This window comes from Heterodontus francisci, chromosome 1 (genome assembly GCF_036365525.1).
Source record: "Heterodontus francisci isolate sHetFra1 chromosome 1, sHetFra1.hap1, whole genome shotgun sequence".
NCBI classification, from domain to species: Eukaryota; Metazoa; Chordata; class Chondrichthyes; order Heterodontiformes; family Heterodontidae; genus Heterodontus; species Heterodontus francisci.
The window spans coordinates 181004569-181026328 of record NC_090371.1 but is presented as its reverse complement, the minus strand read 5'-3'; the positions used below and the strand labels follow the sequence as shown (position 1 = coordinate 181026328).

At 45.8% G+C, this 21760-nt stretch overlaps 1 protein-coding gene and 1 long non-coding RNA gene across 2 annotated transcripts in view; one reads left to right on the top strand and one right to left on the bottom strand.

Moving 5' to 3' along the window:
• Positions 1 to 21760, top strand: part of LOC137351897 (uncharacterized) — a 52708-nt gene that overhangs the window by 21580 nt on the left and 9368 nt on the right. The gene's annotated exons all lie outside the window — the stretch shown is intronic.
• LOC137351817 (interleukin-8-like) lies at positions 16434 to 21117 on the bottom strand. The gene is made up of 4 exons (XM_068016727.1): positions 20956 to 21117; positions 18602 to 18731; positions 18285 to 18364; positions 16434 to 17884 (listed from the first exon to the last, which is right to left on the bottom strand). The coding sequence occupies exons 1-4, from the start codon at positions 21014 to 21016 to the stop codon at positions 17868 to 17870; spliced, it is 288 nt and encodes a 95-aa protein (XP_067872828.1). The 5' UTR covers positions 21017 to 21117; the 3' UTR covers positions 16434 to 17867.

The following is a 21760-nucleotide window of genomic DNA, read 5'->3' as shown; positions in this document are numbered from 1 at the left end:
GTGCGGCAGGCCACCTCTACAAGACCTGCCCCAAACGCTGCCTCAGTTATGCACAGGTGGCAAGGTACAATGAAAGGCTGAGAGAAAGAACGGTGAACACGTCTGGTGCTGAGAGGGAGACAAACAATCCTTTCTGCAAAGTCTATCTGAGAAGGAGAAGAAAAGGGAGGCGACTGCAACCAGCGACCCAACACCTACCCCCTGCCCGGAAACTCCTCCTCTACAGACAGAATCAATGGCAGAGAAGGCAGCAGATGGACAAACTGGCCAGTGGCAAGTGGTAAAAAGGAAAACCACAAAGCAGAAGCCTCCAAATAGGAGCAGGTCACCACCCAAACCAATGACAAAAGGAGGCTACCGTCTGAGACAGACTACAGCAGCTCCTCCTCATTGGACGAGGAAGGGCCAGAAAGACGGCACCTGAAAAGAAGCGGCAGAACTCAAAGGAGCTGGAAGACAAAGCCCCCCCATTCCAGGGCACTGGAAGCTGTGACGGACGCAGCGTGCCCAACCCCAAAGTGCCGTAACCCAACAAGATGCGCAGCACACCCCAGTTCCGGGAGATCGAGTATGGCGCACTCCAACTCCGGGAAGCCGGGAGCAGTGATGTCTTCGAGGAGGGACAGAGGGGAAAGAAACCACCAGCAGAGGACAGTCCAAGCCTTGCTGCCTACAAGACCCCTCCGATATCACCCGAGCAGAACAAACCTCCCATGAGTAACCAGGTGGGGTTTCTGAGCCCAACAAATGTGAAACAGCTTGTGTACACTATGGGTATGCAGGAACATACCCAAGGACTGGGACTAGCAATGACACCTGGTGTGGTAAGCAACAACCAACTTTAAAATGGGTATAAAGATTGATTCGATTAAGGTGCGTAGTGTTAAATCCACTACGCAACGTGTTTTGACCTTGGACTACCTTGCCAAGGTCAAAGCCGACCTGCTATTTCTGCAGGAGTGTGAAATTCCACACCTCAGCACTTACAGGCAATGGTCACGATGATGGTCCCATGGGCCATTGATCTGTTCAGGGGGAAATGACTCCCATTCCTCTGGCCTGGGTATTCTGCTGCGGGCAGGTAACTTCACCATCTCCAAGGTTAAGGAGGTGGTGGGCAGTCACCTCCTCGTAGCAGATGTAATGTACAACAATTCTCCGTTCTGGATAATCAACGTGTACGCCCCGGTTCAATGCAGTGAGCGGCTGACCGTCCTCCAGCAGCTCTCACTGCTGCTGGCAACATCAAGACCAGTCATTCTTGGCGATGACTTCAACTGCATCATTAACGCAGCTGGACAATCCGGCAGTGATGACAGCAAACTAGACGCCACGTCCAGAATCCTAATGGAAACAGTAAAAAATCCGAAGCTGCACGACGTCTTCAGCAACCATGTAGACGGAGCACAGTGTTGATACATCTGGTCGAGACCAGACGGGTCTGCCCATTCCAGGATTAATTTCCTGTCCTGTGCTTTCACGGTCAGATCCATCAACGTCAAGGCAGTGTTCTTCTCTGACCACTGCCTCTTACTGGCCGACTGTCACTTACAGGAAGACCAGCGGGTTGTCAGGGGGACATGGAAGCTGAATGTTACACTGCTAACCCCAGAGAACATTGAGGAACTCAAAAGGGATTACAAAAGTTGGAGAAACGTGAAACCCCTCTTTGAGTCTCTGGTGCACTGGTGGGAGGTGATCAAGACAATCATCAAGAGGTTCTTTATCTTCAAAGGCATTCAGAGGGCGAGAGAGAGATGGAGGGAAAGGTCCCAACTCCAGAAAAGAATGCAAAATCTGCTCCAGCTGCAGTCGATGGGGGTCTAGGTCAAGGAGGATCTCCAAGAGGTGAAGAGCCAGCAGACCTCGCTTTTCGCCACAGAGGCCTCCAAGATCATCATCCAGTCCAGAGTCCACTCAGTTGAGCTGGATGAGATGTATTCGCGTTTCTTCTTCCAAAAAGTACACACTGAGAGCTCTGTGATCAGCAGCCTGAAGGAAGAGGATGGCTCGGTAACGTCTTCGCAGTCTGACGTACTAAGGATCAGCAAATCCTTTTATGCTGGGCTGTACGATATGAAGCCCATGGACAGCACGGCTTCCCAGTCCTTCCTGTCATCTATCATGGAGTTCTTAGATGACAGCATGCAAGAGAGTCTGGACAAACCGCTAACTCTGGACAAACTGACAGAGGCAGTCAGGTCCTTCAAGACGAATAAAACTCCTGGAAGCGATGGCTTACCAGTTGAGTTGTATTTGGCTCTGTGGGACTGTGTCAGCCCAGACCTGCTGGAAGTATACGAGAGTATGCTTCTGTACGGCAGCATGTCAGAATCCATAAGAAAGGCATCATCATCCTCATCTACAAGCAGAAGGGGGAGAGGGCGGAAATCAGAAATTGGCAGCCCATCTCACTGCTTCATGTAGACTACAAGATTCTGTCTTAAGTCATCGTCTGTCGGGTCAAGTCTGCTCTGGAGTTGGTGATTCACTCTGATCAGATCTGCACTGTACCCGGCAGGAAGATCTCTGATAGTCTCGCACTACTCGGGAATACGATCGCCTATGTATGGGACAGTGGGGGTGGACACCTGCCTCATCAGCTTGGACCAGGAGAAGGCTTTTGACAGGATATCGCACACATACATGATGGACATGCTTTCCAAAATGGGGTTTGGGGAGGGAATCTGCAATTGGATCAAACTGCTCTACACAAACATCAGTAGCACAGTCTCAATCAATGGGTGGGAATCAGAAAGTTTCCTGATCAAATCTGGAGTCAGACAGGGCTGTCCTCTCTCCCCTGTCTTGTTTGTTTGCTGTATCGAACCTTTTGCTGAGTCCATTAGGAAGGATGAAGGCAGAAGAAGGGTGACAATCCCAGGCAGCAGAGGCACTCAGGTTAAAACCTCCCTGTACATGGATGACGTCGCCATCTTCTGCTCGGATCCGCTGTCCATTCGCAGACTGATGAGCATCTGCGACCAGTTCAAACTGGCCTCGGGAGCCAAGTAAATCGTGGCAAGAGCGAGGCCATGTTCTTTGGGAACTGGGCCGACCGATCCTCTATTCCCTTCACCGTCAGTTCAGACTACCTGAAGGTGCTGGGGATACGGTTCGGAAGGGCTGGGGCATGCGCCAAAACCTGGAAGGAGCAAGTAGCCATGGTAGACCATAAACAGAGCATGTGGGAGCAGCGTTCTCTCTCCATTGTGGGTAAGAACCTGGTCAGCAGGTGCGAGGCGCTCATTTTATTGCTATATGTGGCACAGGTCTGCCCCATACCCCACTCCTGCGCCGTGGTGGTCACCCGAGCCATTTTCCGCTTTATCTGGAGATGCAAAATGGACCAGGTCTGGAGGAACTTGATGTTCAAACCTCTGAATAAGGACGGGAAAAACAAAACCTGATGTCTCCCTCATCCTGATAACTACCTTCATGTGCGGCTGCATCAAGCTGTGCTTAGAGCCCCAGTGCGCAAACACCAAGTGTCACTACGTGCTGAGGTTCTATCTGTCCCCGGTGTAGCAAAGGATGGGTCTGGTCACATTGCTGCGGAACGCTCCATCCAGTTGGACCGTGCCAAACCAGCTATCCTTCGTGGAAAGGTTTGTGCACAGAAACACCTTTGACCACCAGTCCATCAGGCAGTGGGCTACACGGAATGTCCTCAAGGCCCTAAGGGAAAAGGAGATGGTGGATCCTGTTGAATGGTTCCCAGAGCAGACTGCCAAAGTCATTTGGCAGAATGCCTCATCACCAGAACTTTCATACAAGCACCAAGGCGTAGCTTGGCTGGTGGTGAGAAGGGCTCTTCCCGTCAGGTCCTTCCTGCACGCCCGGAATCTCACTGCCTCCGCACGCTGCCCTCGAGGTGGCTGCGGTGGGGAAGAGACAGTTGCCCACCTCCTTCTGGAATGTGCCTTTGCAAAGCAGGTGTGGAAAGAGATGCAGTATTTTTTGTCGCGATTCATCCCATCAGCTCTGTTACACAGGAGTCTGTGCTCTACGAGCTGTTCCCAGGGACGCACACCGAGATAAACATCAACTGCTGCTGGAGGACCATCAATTCGGTGAAAGACACTCTTTGGTCTGCCCAAAACTTGCTGGTCTTCCAGTGCAAAGAGTTGTCCACGACCAAGTGTTGCAGACTGGCACATTCCAAGGTCCAGGACTATATGCTGAGGGACGCACTAAAGCTTGTGGCAGCCGCCACAAAGGCTCAATGGGGAAAGACCACTGTGTGAGGTCCTCCCGCCATTGTGAACCAAGGGGCTGGACCCATGGAAAACCCCTCGGGCTGTATACACCAAATATGATTTTGCTGTAAAATGTGCATTGCATGTAAAATGGAATGGATGGAAGGGTTGTGAGGAAACTCACTGCTGTATTGAAGAAAACTGATTTCCTTTGCACTTTCTGGAATGTCAACTTGGTGCTGTTTTGAACTGTTTTGTAATGTATTTTTTATAGATTTTTATGAATAAAGTATATTTTGGGGGGAAAAAAAGGAACGTGGATTGGAGATTCAGGCCAAGGGATCTGCATGTCCTATTCCTGGTGTTCATAATTTTTTTGCCCATTAAAATGAATCAGGAGCACTATGAATTGGACACACTGACTCGTAAACCTGAATCTCCAAATTCCACTCCCATCAAGTGAAAATCCCCATCAGGAGTGGACTCTTCAAACATTGACCCATTGACCTCTCCAAATGTTTGGATGCTTCCATGTTTAATGGAAAATATCACGGTAATATATCATAAGCCTTAGACAGAAAGCTGTGAATTAAATGTATGAAGTAATAAGATTAATAGAGGCCAGATTAATTAGCAGATTTAGTTTGGTTTTTATTCATCACTTAACTCAGTGTTCCTCCCAATACGATGAAAGATAAGAATCCATCAGCATTTTGGACCATATTTCCTTTAGGAGAAGCATAATCATTGATCTGAATCCTGGCATTAACTTTTTCATGTAGAGCAATGCAGCAAGAAGGGTTTGGCCACAAGATACATCTCTCTTTTCCTTTGATGCAAGTTAGTGCAACAGAAGATCGAAAGATAGTGTTCACAATTAATCAAAGCCGCTCAATTGTGAGACACGCACAATTTTGGTTTTGGAGTCAGGACCCCGACACCGAGCACACACTGCGCCAGCACAAGACCGCCAATGCGATTTTACATATAAGCATACAAATTGGAAGCAGGAGTAGGCCACTCGGCCCCTCGAGCCTGCTGAACCATTCAACAACATCATGACTGATCTGATTGTAATCTCAACTCCACATTCCCACCTACCCCTGATAACCTTTCACCCCCTTGTTTATCAAGAATCTTTCTATCTCTGTCTTAAAAGTATTCAAAGACTCTGCTTCCACCACCTTTTGAGGAAGAGAGTTCCAAAGACTCACGCCCTCTGTGAGAGAAAAATTTCTCCTTATCTCTGTCCTAAATGGGGGTCCCTTATTTTTAAACAGTGACCCCTAGTTCTAGATTCTCCCACAACAGGAAACAGCCTTTCTGCATCCGCCCTGTCAAGACCCCTCAAGATCTTATATGATTCAAACAAGTCTCATCTTACTCTTAAAAACACCAGCCTAGCCTGTCCAACCTTTCCTCATTAGACAAACTGCCCTTTCCAGGTATTAGTCGAGTAAACCTTCTCTGAACTGCTTCCAATGCATTTACATCCTTCCTTAAATAAGGAGACCAATACTGTACAGTAAGAGGTTCCTTCTCCTGTTTTCCCCCTTACTGATGGTTCTTGACTTTAGAATTTTATAAAGGACAAATTGCACAGACACAGGGTTAGGCTGAATCACAAACCCTCCTAACACCCTGTTACAAAGACCAATAAACTAATTTAAAGGAGACAACACGATACCTTGATTGGTTAATCCGATTTAAATCCCTCCACGATTTAACCTCAGTGTTCACCCAAACACACAAGTCGCAACGACTTATAAAATAAACCTTTTTGAAAAACCACAGGCAACACCCCACGTTTCTGCCCCAAATTCACTCAATTCAAAACCCAAACCCTCCTAGGATTTTGTTGCTACACTTACAATTGTTTTAAAACTCTCAGCCCCAAATACCCTTTGGATTTGGCTGATAACTTACAATCCTCCATGTGATTTGTCCTTCCGGTGAGAATTGTAGGTCCACGAGCCAGGTTGACTGGTCCTGACCCTCCTTCTTGACGGCAGTGCCAAACCCTTCGATCTTGTCCTTTTTATGATGATCCTTATCAAAATATCATAACCACATCTCCTGAACCTATCCTGCTGGATGGTCAGCGCTTAGCATCTTTTAATCTTTTTCCTCTGGCAATCTGTCCCAATGGGTCCGGGTCCCAAAACACTCCCTCCCAGGCTCCCTTCCTTGCCAACTCGTCAGCCTTCTGGTTGCCTACCCATTTAGGTTTTGTTTTTGAGTGCGCTTTCACTTTCTGGATATAGTATTCCCCTCTGCTGCCCGTGACACTCAATATTGTTTTTAGCAGCGGGGCCTTTACCAATGATTTCCCATCTGCGAACTTGAATCCTCACCTGGCCCATTTGCCAAATATTCGGTACAGGAGTTACAGGTGAACACAGAATCTGAGCATATGGTGTACGGAGTTGGGAATTCTTCAGGGTGCGTGACCACAAAGACGACAGCTGCCAGCTCAGCCTGCTGCACTCTCATTGTGGTGTGTGTTTTATATCCTTCTCTATTTCGGCATCAGGGTCTTATATTCCACACCCCGTCCTACAGTCTCCGTTTGTTACTGAGCTGGATCCATCCACATATATGTCTCTCCCTGTCGGGTGTTCCGCGGCCCGGAACCCCATATCTATATCCCATAGTCCTTCTACCAAGCACATGGGGTCTGTCCCCGGATAGGTCATATTCAAGGCTAGTTTTGGTTCCGCCAATCTTTCCATCCTCAGGTTCATTTGGGAGAGCAACAATGTCCATTGGGCAATGCGATTGCTACTCACTGTCCCATCTTTTATCCTACTGCCCAGTAACATCTGTGTCGGGGTGTGACAGGTTAATAAAATCATTAGGGATGACCCTGTAAAAGACTGTAAGTGTTTCACGGCCCAGTATATCGCCAATAGGTGGCGTTCACAATTTGAGTAGCCCGTCTCTACATCTGTCAGGACTCGGGAGGCGTAAGCCACTGATCTCAGCCTGTCGTGTCGCTCTTGGTGTAACACCGCACTCAAACAAGCCCCGGTGGCTGCTACCCCTAAGGAAAAGTCCTCATTTCCATTTATTGCACCCAGTGCAGGGGCAGTTTGGAGGTTTTCCTTTTGGCGGGTAAATGCCTCCTGTCAACTCTCATCCCATTCCCCATCTACCTCTTTCCTAAGGAGCCTAAGTAAAGGGGCTGCCGTTGCCTTGTAACCTTCGTGAGCTCCCTATAGTACCCAGAAAAGATCTTACCCTGGATACGTCCATTGGGGCAGCTAGTTCCTGTACTGCTCTCCTTTTGGCTTCATCTATTGCCCTCTCCCCTGCCCAAATCGTTAGTTCTAGAAACTGCACCTCCTCCTGCCCAATCTGGGCCTTCTTGGGTTTACCTTAAACCCCATCTCCTTTAACAGCTTCAACAGTTCATCCAATAGTGACCCGTGATTCTCGGTACTACCTGAGATCAGTAGTAGGTCATCCACATACTGTATCAGCTGGCTGGGCTGGCTAAAACTCAACAGGCCATCAGCCATATACTGATGGAAAATCGAGGGGCGGTTGCGAAACCCCTGTGGGAGGCACATCCATGTGTACTGTTGCCCCTTAAATGTGAAGGCAAATTTATATTGGTCTTCCTGTCTTAGTGGAATAGACCAAAACCCATTAGCTATATCCAGTACAGTGAACGTTGTCGCGTCCATGGGGATATTCCCTATTAAATCCGCCACTGCTGCTACGGTGGGTGCGCAGGCGGGGATGTTTTTATTGAGAACCCGGTCGTCCATCGTGGATCTCTACGACTGATCGAGTTTCCTAACTGGCCACAGGGGCGAGTTTACGTAGGTCGCTATTGTTCTCAGAAGAGTTCAAGGCGATTTCCAAGTCCCTCTCTGCCTCCCTGGGGAAACTGTATTGTTTCTGGGGTTGTGACATCAGATCTCCCTGCACCTTCACCTCTGCCCCTGCTACCCTACCACAATCATGTCAGTGGGTTGCGAATACGGCGAGATTATCTTGCACACATTTGCGATATGTGACCGGGGCGTTTTGGCTAACTGATCTAAATCGTAGCTTCCCCTCGACTGCATCGTGCAGGTTCTACCCTTCACCTTGTCGTCCTTGGGGACTACAACAATCTCCTCTAGCTCGTCTGAGTCCACTGCCCCCCCCAGACAATGGTTTTCATGTCTACAATGACATGATGGGCCAACATGAAGTCAGCTCCCAGGACCCCCACGCCAACCTGTTCCCATTGCAGCAGGACGCATTTCCAATTAGTGGCAAGGGGTCCTAACTCTATCATCATGGGTTCGACACTGTTCCAGCCTGCTCTTTCCCTGTGAAGCCCATTAATTTAAATGGAATCCCACTCAACCAGGGAGAAGTGGTCAGATTAGGTGAGTGGACTACTGTGCTCTGCACAATCTAGCACTGCAGAGGAGGGAGGCCTTGCAGAAGGACATGATTGAACGACACTCCTCTACTGACAAGGAGAGCATGGAAGTGAGTGATGAGCAGGTAGTGCTGAATGTTGAACTCTTTGCACCGGAGGCCAGGCGCGTTGAGCGATGGGCCAAGGAGGCAAGAGACAGTCTCACACTTACCCGCTTCCAGTCACCATGATGGCCTCTCATAGTGAAATCAATTAAGACTCACCTCAATGCATGGAGTCTATCGCCTCCTTTCTATTTGTGTTCTGTGCATAACGCCCAGCTTAACCATGTGCTGTGGCCCATTTGAGACACTAACCAAAGGAGGGCTGGGCTTACACTGGCTACCAATAAGGGGAAAGGATGAAGTCAGCATCTCACAATTAAGGCATGAAAGAATAAACATTTTCTACAATGAAAGTTAACTTTAAAAACGAAAAAACTTTATAAGACAAAACAAATGACAAATGTCAAACACCCATGAAATCCTGAGTGTCTCTAGGTAATTTTCTTTATATCTTTTCGAGTGCTTCTATGAGGTGTAACCGCAGCGCTAGCAGTAGGGCTGGAGGCAGGCTGCTGATCAAGTTGCTGCTTGGCCCTTGATGACTTCAGTGGGTGTCCTCTGGCTGCCTGAGGCCTGGAGGGCTCCGGCTACCTGAGGATTTCCTGCACAGGCATCATGGCTGCTGGAGCTGGCCAAAGCAATGTTGTGCAGCTCTGCGAGCATCTCTGGGATCTGGTTCTCCATGAGGGTCGCCAATCTCTCATTGAGGAAGCCAGGCACTCACACGCCTGAGGCGTGGCAGCACTCATAGCATAGATAAACTCCTCCATCGTCAGCTCATGGCTGCACATGGTCTCTGGTATCTCTGCCAGATGTTACCTTACCTCTCTCTGCAACTTCAGCATGCCCGATGCTGTTGACACCAGAGACTCTTCATCAGCCTGGGGCTCAGCGTGGGCTTGGCCAACTACAGTCCTCTGACTGTCAGAGGCCTCGGCTGTCTCAGCCTCAGCCAGCTGCTCGGGTATGTGTGTGGTGCTCTTACCAACTTCTGACCCTGATTCTAAAGCTGAGCGCAACCCCTCTGAGGTGAACATATCTGCACTGGTGGAAAGTGCAGGAGAGTCATATGATGGTGTTTCCTCTGACTGCTCCTCCTCAGAGGTTGGCGGCTTCCCCTCTTCTGCTGAAGTCTCCTGCAGATGCCGACCTGCATGAGAGAACACAAGTATATGTGGGTTAGGCTTTGCAGATCTCGTCATGATATCTATGTGCGATCTGGATCTCCAGAAGTGAAATGTATGTCAGTTGAAGACAATCCTCACTCTCTTGCATGTAGAGTAGTTTCACCATCCACTATTGAGCGGCCGCCTGGGGTCCCCACTAACTCCAGTTCCTCCTCCTCAGCTGTCAAAAGAGGCTGGATGTCAGGCATGCCTCCACCAGTCTGCGATGTCTCCCTGCTGTTAAGGGTCCTCTTGTCCTGCAAGTGGAAAGAGGGAGATAGTCATACTTCGCAGACAGATTAACATGACAGTTCTGCTGGTGGCAGCTCCTTGTCTCCTACTAGGGTTTGCTATATAGCTCATCCTCACGTCAGCTCTCGGGGAGTTAATGGGGGTGAGCTGTGAAAGAAGGTGGCCTGTGTCCAAGATGAAGCCATGTATCTGCCAGGATGAGGTGACGGCTAACCCCCTTTGACAGCATCTTTGTGGTGCCTCTCTCCTCATGTCCCACTTCCTGCTGTGTAGCCACATGCAATCCCTAAAAAGGAGAGTGGTATGGAGGACTCACTTTGGCAGAACGAATGAAATCATTGACTCTCTTGTGGCATTGGACCCATGTTCGGGGGTGACCCCACAGCTGCTGACCTCCTGTGCCATCTCCATCCAGACTTGCTTGTTCATGTGGAAGGACTTCTTCTTGCCATTGCTGGGCAATAGGACATCCTGATTTTCCCTTGCAGCTAGGAGAAGAATCTTGAGGGAGGTATCGCTAAATCATGGGGTCATCCTTCTACTATCCTGCAGCGTCCTTCACCAGGGAATGGGGGGATCCATGAGTTACTCAACAACGGTTTCACCAGAGATCACAAAACAGCAAATGAGTTTCAGTTAGCAATGCAAGCAGGGATGACAGGGCTTTAAATACGGCACCAGCACCTTCTCTGGAGTCTGTACTCGGCACCTCAAAGCCCACTCCCATCGTGTGATTGGACAGGCCCACACCTCCATTATTATAATTGGCCACCCGGCCACCCGTGGTGGGCCGGCTGCACACGTGGTGAGCGGCGATGGCACCCACCTCTGGCTCCACTGCCAGGACCTGCAATGGGTTCAATAAATGCAGCCCCGCATGTGCCTGATCTACTAGAGGTGGTGAAGGAGGGCATCTGGTGTTAGCTCTCTTGCTAATGACCTTGCAGGAGAAACAAGCTCACCATTACAGATAAAGGACTCAGTCAGGTGTTGAAGTGTTCCATTTGCTGTTCTAAGATCAATGTGGGAGGAGGCCCTTATCATAGCCAGGGTGCCAGGACATCAGGAAGTCAACAATGGGAAGATGGGAGTCCATCCAAGAGAGGGTGAAATGATCTTTCCATCTCCAGGTGACAGGGATGGAGCTCCTTCCTCCTTGGTTTCCTCCATTCCTATAAAAGAGCCGCAGTGGAAAGCTGCATCTCTGCATAAGCAGCTGATGAAATAGGCGAGTTTTCCTGACCAGTTTCTTACGTCTCCCACTGGGCCAGTTATGGAGGGAGAGCCAAGGCATGAATGAGTGATATCATCATTTTCTTCAATGGAAGACGAAATACCGAGTCAGCACCATCACATCAGTCAAGCTCACCCTCCACCAGTGCAGATACACTCACCTCATTGGGACTTCAAGAGCATTTAGAAGGATGGCACAGAGTGAGCAGCAGATCACGGAGGAGGTGAGAGAGGCAGAGGCAGCTGTACAGTGCCTGTTGGAGGGTGGAAGACAGACACAGCCATGCTCAGCTGGACAGAGATGCAGAGCCTCATGAGTCATACACAAGGCGGGTCTTCCTGGAGCAGCAGTGGGAGATGTGCTCAAATGTTGCCATGGCCTGAGGCCGTGTGAAACCATGGACAGAGAATAGAGTAGTCCATCTGTGATGTGCACTGTTATATCTCAGGCATATGAGCGCATGAGCTCAACCACTGAGAGGGTGGGCAATCACTTGCAAAGCAACATGTAGCACCAAACTGAGTGGATGCAGGAACAACACACAGACAGGCACAGAATGTGTAGTACATTCTGTAGCATTGACCGGTCAGTGGCACTGATGCTGCAAAGATATATGGAGTGCATGCCAGGTGCATCCCAGCTGGTGGTTCCCTCTGGCATTTAAGTGCCCAGTGAAAGGGCTGAGGTGGGTTGTGGGTGCCAGTCCTCACGGGACTCTGTCATCATCTGCAACCCCCTTGGCCCCTCTGACTGAGGCACCATCAACGCGGGAAGCCCCTGTAGCCACGGCTGCCTCTGCATCAGTGCAGTGGGGCAGCCTGCTGTAGTTCTGACACGGGCACTGAGGCAACAAGGACAACCACCATGGGGCATCTCAGCTTCATCCACACTCACATGAGCAGCCTGCCTCCACCTCATCCTCAGCTACAGTGGGAGCAGCCCATAGGAGCATCCAAGAGCGGAGGGTGCCATGTCAGTAGTCTCACTTCATGGCTCACTTGGGTGACCGCTGCAATCAGTTAAAATGACTCAATCACTTGTATGATTTTAATACTTTATGCTTTAAGGCAGAAGAATGATGAGGTAGGGGTGGGATTCACACGAGTGTGGCAACTGGAGACTTTTCTTCCACGCAATGTGGGGAACAGTGGAAAGGCTTCATGTGCATCTTGAATTCACTCCCTCCCTCTGAGAAAGGTGAGTTTATAAGCCACTTCCAGGATGAGGGGCCCTCAGGAGAAAGTTCCTGAATTAGTGCGGCCTGAACCTCCCTTCCATCCTGCTTGTGCTATGAGGCCTCAGCTAAACCTGTAGAAGGCCTTGCAAAATGGTTTACTCTGCTGTACTACTTCCTCCTCCTCCTGCTTATCAGGGGTCGGCAATGTGTCCGTACACGGACACCAGTGTCCGTGGTAAAAGATTTTGAGGTCCCTGACTGCTAATTTCAGGAATGAGAAATTTCCCATTGTCTTCTTCTTTCCAGACAAGTCCGACTTATAAAAAGTTCACAGCTGTCGGTTTCACCCTTGACAGGAGCAGGAACAGTGACTTCCGAACTGAGGACAAGTTCGGGTTTTTCCGGCGAGTTCCAATTTTTTGTTTAAAACTCTGCCGAAAACCACAAACTTGCCCTGAGTTTGGAAGCCGCTGTTCCCGCTCTTGTCAGCTGCGAAACTGACCACTGTGAATTTTTTTTTAAACTGACCAATCACAAAGCAGCTCTGGGGAGAGTTCCTGTTCTCTGCAGCTGTCACAGACCGAGAGAGGGAGAGGGAGGGAGAGAGGGAGGTAGAGGGGAGAGAGGGGAGGGGAGAGGTGGGCAGAGAGAGGGAGGGAGGGGGAGAGAGGGGAGGGGAGAAGCGGGCAGAGAGAGGGAGGGAGGGGGGAGAGAGAGAGGGGAGAGAGAGAGTGAGGGGGAAGAGAAAGAGATCAAGACCACACCTGACAGATAGACATCTATCCGGATTCTCTGCATCGCTACATCAAGTGTGCAGGCAGACATTGACTACTTGTGCAAGCAAAAACAATACCAGTTACTCACCAAATAGGGAGAAATGCGTTTTAAATTGGACGGTGTTTTGATGGCATTATATACAAATCAATTGCCCCCGTGTCTGTGGCTGAGTCAATAATTTTGTCAAATGTCCGTGGTGCAACACGATGATGCCTATCCTGCTCCTCATTCTCTGATGAAGTGTGCCGCTCCTCCACTTCTCCTTCATCAAGGTCCGCATCTCACTGGAGGGACATGTTACAAAGAGAGCACAACAGACCACCACAATCTGAGAAACCCTTGAGGAGATGTACTGCAGAGCACCTCACCCCACCTCGCCCCCCGACCAGTCAAGGCACCAGAACCACATCTTGAGGAGTCCAATGGCCTGCTCTGTGTTAGTTTCATTGTCACCATTATTGATACTAGCTTTTTATTCCAGATATATTTAATTAAGTGAATTTAAATTTGCAAGTACTGTTACTTCACATTGGAATGAACTTAAATTGGAAGAATTGATGGCAGCAGTAGGATTGATACCACTCACAGGCCAATCAGCCTGAAATTAAAATAAAGAAGTGGAATCAAACAGCAGTTAGACTGGGCACAGTTTCAGTGTACTCTGACCATGAGGTATGAGGATGGAACTCTCAGCACTATGGGTATTCACCTGTGCAATTCCTGCAAAAATGTATTCTGTATGCTCGCTAGGGATTTGCATGTTAATTCATGCGAACAAGTAATTCAAGGTCTTCCAGAAAGTTTTCAGAAGATTTCGTCTGGCTGATTTGTCCGTTTAACAATTTGCGAACTGGTTCTGGACTGATTTCAGTATCTTATTGTTATAATCAGGTGAGGCAGGGGTCCCAGACTCCCCTCTCGCCCCTTCTCTGGTTTGGCCATACAATTGCAAATGAACCAATCAGATGAGTTTTCTTAGGTTTAAACAAGAAAGATGGAGGTTTATTAGCCTTATCACTCTAACCCGGTTAAAATTGTTAAAATACACGATGCATCCACACTCACAAGCATACGAGAGGCAGACACACACAAATAGATACAGAGGGGGAGAAAGAGTTGGGGAGGTGGTGGTGGTTGAAGTAGAGTTTGTAATAAATGGAATACAGATTCAGTTCTTAATGTCCTTGATATAATGTCCTCAACTGAAGTTAAGGTCTTGGAGTACTTGCGGGAGCCATGTGCACAATTCCAGGCTTGCTTCTCTGGTACCAGAAGGCCGAAGAGAGGCTTTGTCTGTAGTCTTGAAGAATAGAAGATGCCACCGTGGTTTTCCTGGGACTTTACTGGAGAGAGAGATGTCTTCCTCTTGAGGTTCAGAATTGCAGTGTTTCCTTTCTGTGAGGGCACAATTCAAAAACCCCAGTCTTACCAGTAGGTTGAAACAGCAGTCCTTGGAGGGTGGTTGGATTTCAGAGCCTTCCAGACATACATGGTGGGGGGTGGAGTTGTTGATCACCACTATTGCCAAGACGAATCTTGCTAATTGAATCAAGGAGCAGCCCATTGTCTCTCTATTCATCTGTCTCTCAGCCAGCCCTTGTCTTCTCAGAATGCAAATGTACAACCATTTTTTTCAGCTGTTCAGTTCTGCTTATTCAAAAGTTATTTGCAATGTCCAGTAAAAAGTTTCAAGCAGTGGCCCATATGACGAAATTAATATGTTCCCATTTGGCAGGTGTGATTTCCGTCCCACTTACATTTACTGCTCACTCTTGTTAAATAATACTAAACCAGTCTGCTAGATTAGTGTCCTACAAAATTGGTTGGCATGGCTAATTTTATTAGTTTCTGAAGTGATGTCAAATTTTGTGGAATTTCTGCATGGCATCCATAAAACAATTCATGATTCATTGATCACCCAGAGAAGCTTTTTACAATTACTTTGATCGTAAGGTCAGAATTCAGTCGACAGAAAGGGCAGGGGAATGGCCCTCAACGGCCCCCCTCTTCCCGATGCTGGATCCCAAATTCAGACACTAAGTGCCTTTTAACGAAGTACACTCCCATTCCCAGAGCCGGGAAACAGCCCACATGGTTTTCCCTGCCTTGCTTCCCATGCGGTGACAGGGCCACTTGCTGCATGGCTAATTGCAGCTGTGGCAGGAAAAGGTCCTTAATTGGGGCTTAAATACCCAGTTAAGGGCCTCAATTGGCAGTGGGGTGGGAAGGCCATTCACAGGCCTTCCCGCCCCAGACTAAATTTTGGCAGAGGCGGGATGGTGGCGGGAACCCCCCTGCCCCCCCGCCACCATCCCACCTGAGTTAATGCTCTTCCCACCTTCAAACCCGCCATGAGGAGAGCATAAAATTCCCACCTTGGGTGTCACTGATGTTAGGGTTGGCCTTGTTTCAGATGATAAAAATCTCTGCCTTTCCCCTCATAATTGTCTCTTATTGTTATTCCTATAGTGCATACTTCATAGCTGCAAGGATTCCTTGCACCTCACAGTTGCAGATTACTTTGTGCAGAAGTGCATATCTCATAGCGGAAAGGATTCTTTGCTCATCGCAACTGCAAATTACTGTATGCAGAGGCCATATTTTCATTCATAGTGAGCAAATACAAGCGATGAAAAATTAATTCTGAGTTGGGTATGAGAGGGATCTTGGGAAGTATCCTGAACTGTAACAGAACTACTCTAAAACTTACCTACTGGAGGAACATACAACTATTTGGGTGGAGATTAACTGTGGCAACACATACTTCATAAGAAATCTAGTGTATTTTAATAACTTACATATATTTTGCATGAATGATTAATTCACACATAAGTCATGTGTAGCAACTTTACTGAGTGATACTCAGCATCATGCTTAACAGACCTGTTACAAAAACAGCCTGTTAGGCCAAATGTAGATCATGTCGGCTGCCTCAGGCCAACCCAATGTTGTGGAGGGGGCTTCAAGCAGGCATTAGGCCCCTTAATGGACTAAAGCCTGCTTCAGCCCTAGGCACTGGATGCCTGTTCCAATATGGTGGGCAGCACACTTTCGGTTGTAATGAGCATGCACTTCCTGCCCAACATATTGAAGGCTGAGGAAACTATTTAGCACCCGTGTAAGGAATGATGCAGGATCGTATGTTTAGGCCAATTCTCTTTATTCATCACTCCATTGAACACAACGATTACATAAAGATCTTTTGGAATGTTGGAGTAATTTTGACTTCATGCAATAGCACAAAATAGGGATAGTGAATTGGCTTCAATCGACATAAAAATTGGGAAAGATGTAAGACAGGCTGCCAATTTAACATCACCCATTATACACTATCACACTCAGTCAAAATTTACCCTTTGGTCAACCCCAGTCAGTAAAAGATTCCTCAAAGTAAAAATCATTGTACAGAGAATAGTTCTATTTACAAATACTTTGCTTCGAGTTAATATCATACAGGAAGGAGCACTATCTTCTAAAATACAGGTACTTTACACACATTGGCATTTCTGTAGAGAATTTGTTTCCCAAAAGCATCAGTTTTGGATAGATTCTAAGATCCAATATTTTCCAAAAACAGACATGTGTTGTGTTCCAGCTAAAATGTCAGTCACCAATGAAGACTGCAGTAAAATGGTACCAATGTTAGTGACAGGAAATTGTTCTTGTTGCATTTTAATATAAAAGTTATTGTTCAAATTAGAACTAGAAATGTGTTTGATTCACTAATTAAAACCGTTGCCTTGCCATCTGTATATATTACATAAAACAGGATTTTATAATGCAGGAAATGAAAAATTGAACCAAAATTGGTTTATGAATGAATCTGAAACAAAGGAACATTGCAGAATATTTACAAGTAATAAAATGGAGGAATGAGGTTATTTAATTAATTAAATTATTGGTCGCAGCAAACATCTTCCAGACCATTTTAATGGAAATAACAAAGGATAATTGTTCCAAGCTGGACACTTATGGATTGTCAACCTCTCATTCCAGACAAAACATAAAGAGTCGAGAGGTAGTGTATAATCAAAATATTATATAAGTTCAGTTTGAATGATATTTCCATGCAAAATGTAACAGAATAATTTGAGTTGTGCCAAAACTATTGCCCATTTACCACTTTACTTCAAACAATAAAAGGTAATAACTCAAACTACTTGGCATTTAATTTTTCCACAAGATCACAAATCTTCTATTTCCTCCTGTACCTAATTATTTAGTTAATTGAAAATTATATTCCAAAAGTTATGGGGTTACAATATAACTTGTAACAGTATTGTAAAAACTATATGCATTACCTCCTGTGAAATAACCTCAACCAAGGCACAAAGCTTATGTACATTGCACTTTTTAATTAATCGTTGTTAAAAATTATATTATTCAAAAAAAAGCTTTGCATTAATATTAGCAACAGGCTTGATAGGTGGAAACAAAGATGAAATGGTAGAACAAGCTGTCGGAAGGACGAGATGACAGATTTAGCACAATGCCCAAAGCTTTCTTCATTACACCGTTCACAATACTTCAGGTGATCTAGATGTGGAATCAAGTCCATCCCATCAATGTCTTATCTCTCAGTTCAGTCTGGTTGCTGAAAAAGTAAATTCCAGTTTCAATTGCAAATCTTTCACCACTTTTAATGTATTGCACAATATCTTCATTAAATAAGTTCTGAAATGTTCTCAACCTGACTTTTCTATAAGATAAGCAATGCCGTCAATGTCCATGCAATTTGTAGGGTTAGAAGGAGAATCCCTCCCTTCTATCCCGATTAAAAGGCACATTCTAACAATGATGCAAGTTAGAAGCTCAATGCTAAGCATTGTCAATACTGCAATAAATTCATGTTAGAAAGTGGCATGCACAGAACTATCGCCAGTGTGGAGTCAAAACATTCAACAAAGGGAAGAGGCAAGGGGAAAACATTCAAAAGTAAAATTTATTTTTTTCCATTTGTTATTTTTATCATGTGCATTCTGACAAACACCAACCTTTCTTGGCTTTAATGATAATCTTCACCCACTTGGCTTTGGGATTCACACATAATTTCTTGCCATTTTTCATAGTGACACTGTGAAGAGAAGGTAAACCTTTAAAATCCAATCCACAGAAACTGCAGGTCTCCCACTGAAAGGTGAGAATTCAGTAAAAATATTAAAAGAAAACTCTTAGGTTCTGCCTCATAAACAGACTGATTAATCCAAAGTGACTATAACAAAGAACACAGTCTAGTAAACATGGATGGTGAAAGGCAAAAGGACGTTTCAATTCTTTGCATGGAAGGTAATGCTCTCACACGTTTACTCACATTATCTCTGATGTCACACAGTGGGATCCTCTGGGAATATATTTCATACTTTTCATATATTTTGGGTCAATACTCCTGGAGGTAGTCCGGATACATTTACAGCGTCCTTGGATTCCTGGGATCGGAATACCTGTGGAAAGGCATTTTAAGTGATATTCAATTACCTGTTGAACTGCAAGGAAACCTCGCACTTTGTATCTACATTGAGATATTCATATTTCTTCTGTACATAACCTATTGTGATATATTTGTCCTAATGCTCAAATATTACAAGCATTCATTTACAGGAAGTATCTCTCCTGAAGCATTAATTAGCAGCATGTCTATAAATTCCAGAGAGGTGCACCTGCACAGTAGTAAAATGCAATGAACCTGACTTTGCAGTAAAAATAATGGGGAAGCTATCAGTGCTCACCGTTATTAAAGAGTAAACTTCTGGCAACCATACATAAGCAGTTAAACATGACATCAGGAAGTTGCTGTCCAAGTTGGCCTGCTCCTCATCAAACTGCGTTCTAGCAGTATCTCACTGAGACACTCAGCATTGAAACAAATGGAATGGAGTGAATTTGTGGTACTTAAGGGATAGATACGCACTAAACTCACCAACTAAAGTTAGAGCTTGTCCTTCAGATTTTACTTGTTGTTGATTTTTTTAAAATTAAATATTAAAAAAACTTTTTCTTTCCATCACTTTTATCTCTCTTAATTTTAATTTAGGTCTCTTTTATCGCCACTTGAAGGAACGTCTTTTCAGAAAGGCACTGGAGATCAGGTCCAATAGATTTGTTACTATTGGAATAATTATAATTAGACAACTGATAAAAGTTTACATGTAGCACAACAAATTATGCCATAGCATTACTGTGCAGTTCTTGAAATGACAAAAGCGTGTATATATGGAATAAAGGCACAACAATTTTACACTCTTCCTGGGCTGTTTTTAAAATTGCTAAATTATTTTGACGAGTTGGTAACCTACCAATTCAATTAGTGAGCTGTACTAGTTTTCACTACCCAGGTTTCAGACCGACTCTCAGATTTACCAGTAGAGATGCTGTGCCAATAACCGAGAGGTACAGGTAATTTCAATTAAATTTGAGCACGATCGTTGAAGATTTGTGAATTGTAAATAATGTCCTGCAGCGCTATATGTACTAATTTTAAAGGTCTTCTGTTTTCTTCTGTACAAATGGCCACCAGATTGCCTTTGAGTAGCAGTGCTGCTCTTTCCTTATGAACTGAGGTGTGTATACAGTGACCTGCTTCTGAGCTGTCGCGCCATCTCAAAGCTTTTCGGATCGGCACGATCATTGCTGCAGCGGAGAACAAGTTTCTTGGCAAATTTTGGCTTTGAATTGGCGCTAGAGGATCAGGGCAAACGAGTGCCTTACTTATGGCAACCGTCACTAATTTTATTTTTTATTTTATTTACAGATACAGCACTGAAACAGGCCCTTCGGCCCACCGAGTCTGTGCCAACCAACAACCACCACCCATTTATACTAACCCTACAGTAATCCCATATTCCCTACCACCTACTTACACTAGGGGCAATTTTACAATGGCCAATTTACCTATCACCTGCAAGTCTTTGGCTGTGGGAGGAAACCGGAGCACCCGGCAAAAACCCACGCAGTCACAGGGAGAACTTGCAAACTCCACACAGGCAGTACCCAGAATTGAACCCAGGTCCCTGGAGCTGTGAGGCTGCGGTGCTAACCATTGTGCCACTGTGCCGCCCATGGGCTCACCAAAATTTCAGGCTCTTAAATATCAATTGTCCCGAAGTTATTCTGCAGAATTTTTGTTTTGCTATGGTTGACATGTTGGGAGCCTGGAGATCATCACTGCATATTCTGCATGATTTTCTAAGGACAAATTTCAGAAACATAAGCCTGGAAATTCCTGCAGGCAATATCAGTGGGCGGATGGTTAACTCTTTCAGGTAGCATTCCTCTATCTGCTAACTTAGTGCAGACATTAATCCATGGAATGCACAGAGGCTTACTAATAACGACCTTAAAAAGCAGCTCGAGGATTATTCTATGAAGGCATTAAGCATTTCCTCACTATTCAGAGCAACAATCATTTCCAGGCTCTGAAGTTTCAGATTAAAGGAAATTAAAAATGATTCACTGTGATGTCATTACATTTTAAAAGATATTACTATCTGCAGATTTGGGTCATAAAATGAAATAAGTTCAAGCTTCATTGTTTTCTGATAACTGAGGAAAACACTGGGATACATATAATAGGGTTGAAAGAAACAGGTTACAAATTCAACTTCTAGATTCTTTTCCACTCTAACGTGCAATGAGAAATAAAAGACAAGTTCACAAATGTTGACATACCCTGTGCAGTAATGGCACACAGAAGCAGAATGAGAATCGTCACAGCAGCTGTTCTGTTCATCTTTAACTCTGGGCTGCTGTCGATTTCTGATGAAGAATCTTCTGTCTACTTCAGTGTCTGTGTCTCTGTCCCTCTCTATTGAGTGAACTCCTACTGAACAATGTCCACTGAGCTCCTATTTATTGAGCTCTTCCACTTTCATTTTGCACAACCTGCAGAGGTGGACATTGCTAAACATGGGAAACTCCTGAGGAACTTCCCTTCACTTGAATTAGATGTTCTTTAATTCTGCTGTCATTAATGGTTTTGCAAAAGTAGAAGGAAGATGTTATCAACATTATTCCATGGTAAAAACTTGACCAGATGATCTTTAACTCTTGAAAGGTTCTGATGAAAGGTCATTGACCTGAAATGTTAGCTTTGTTTCTCCCTCCACAGATGCTGCCTGCTAAGTTTTTCCAGTATTTTCTGTTTTTATTTCAGGTTTTCAGCATCCACAGTATTTCGTTTTTATTCTTTAATGCTTGTTGTTCCAAAGGCATTCAAAACGTCTGTGCAGTTTACAGCAACAACAGGCAGACAATTGATTGTGATAGGTGGTAATATTTTTCAGTGTAGATTTTGAGGATTTAACTGCAACATCTGAGACAACTCTTTCTGTCAAAGGTCATCTAATTAAGTCCTTACTATGTAATGGTGTTGATAACATCTTCCTCCTCTGTCTATCACCTGTCGCTGCCACATCCCACCTCAGGATGGGAAAAGAAGGAAGACTTGCATTAATATAGCGCCTTTCATGACCAC

Bases quoted from the DNA above. Each gene is read 5' to 3' on its own strand.
- LOC137351817 (XM_068016727.1), bottom strand. From the start codon at position 21,016: ATGAACAGAACAGCTGCTGTGACGATTCTCATTCTGCTTCTGTGTGCC. The intron at 18,732-20,955 runs GTATGTCAACAT...GCCTTTCCACAG, and splicing joins GTGTGCCATTACTGCACAGG to GTATTCCGATCCCAGGAATC. The intron at 18,365-18,601 runs GTGAGTAAACGT...TTCTCTTCACAG, and splicing joins TGTGTGACATCAGAGATAAT to TGTCACTATGAAAAATGGCA.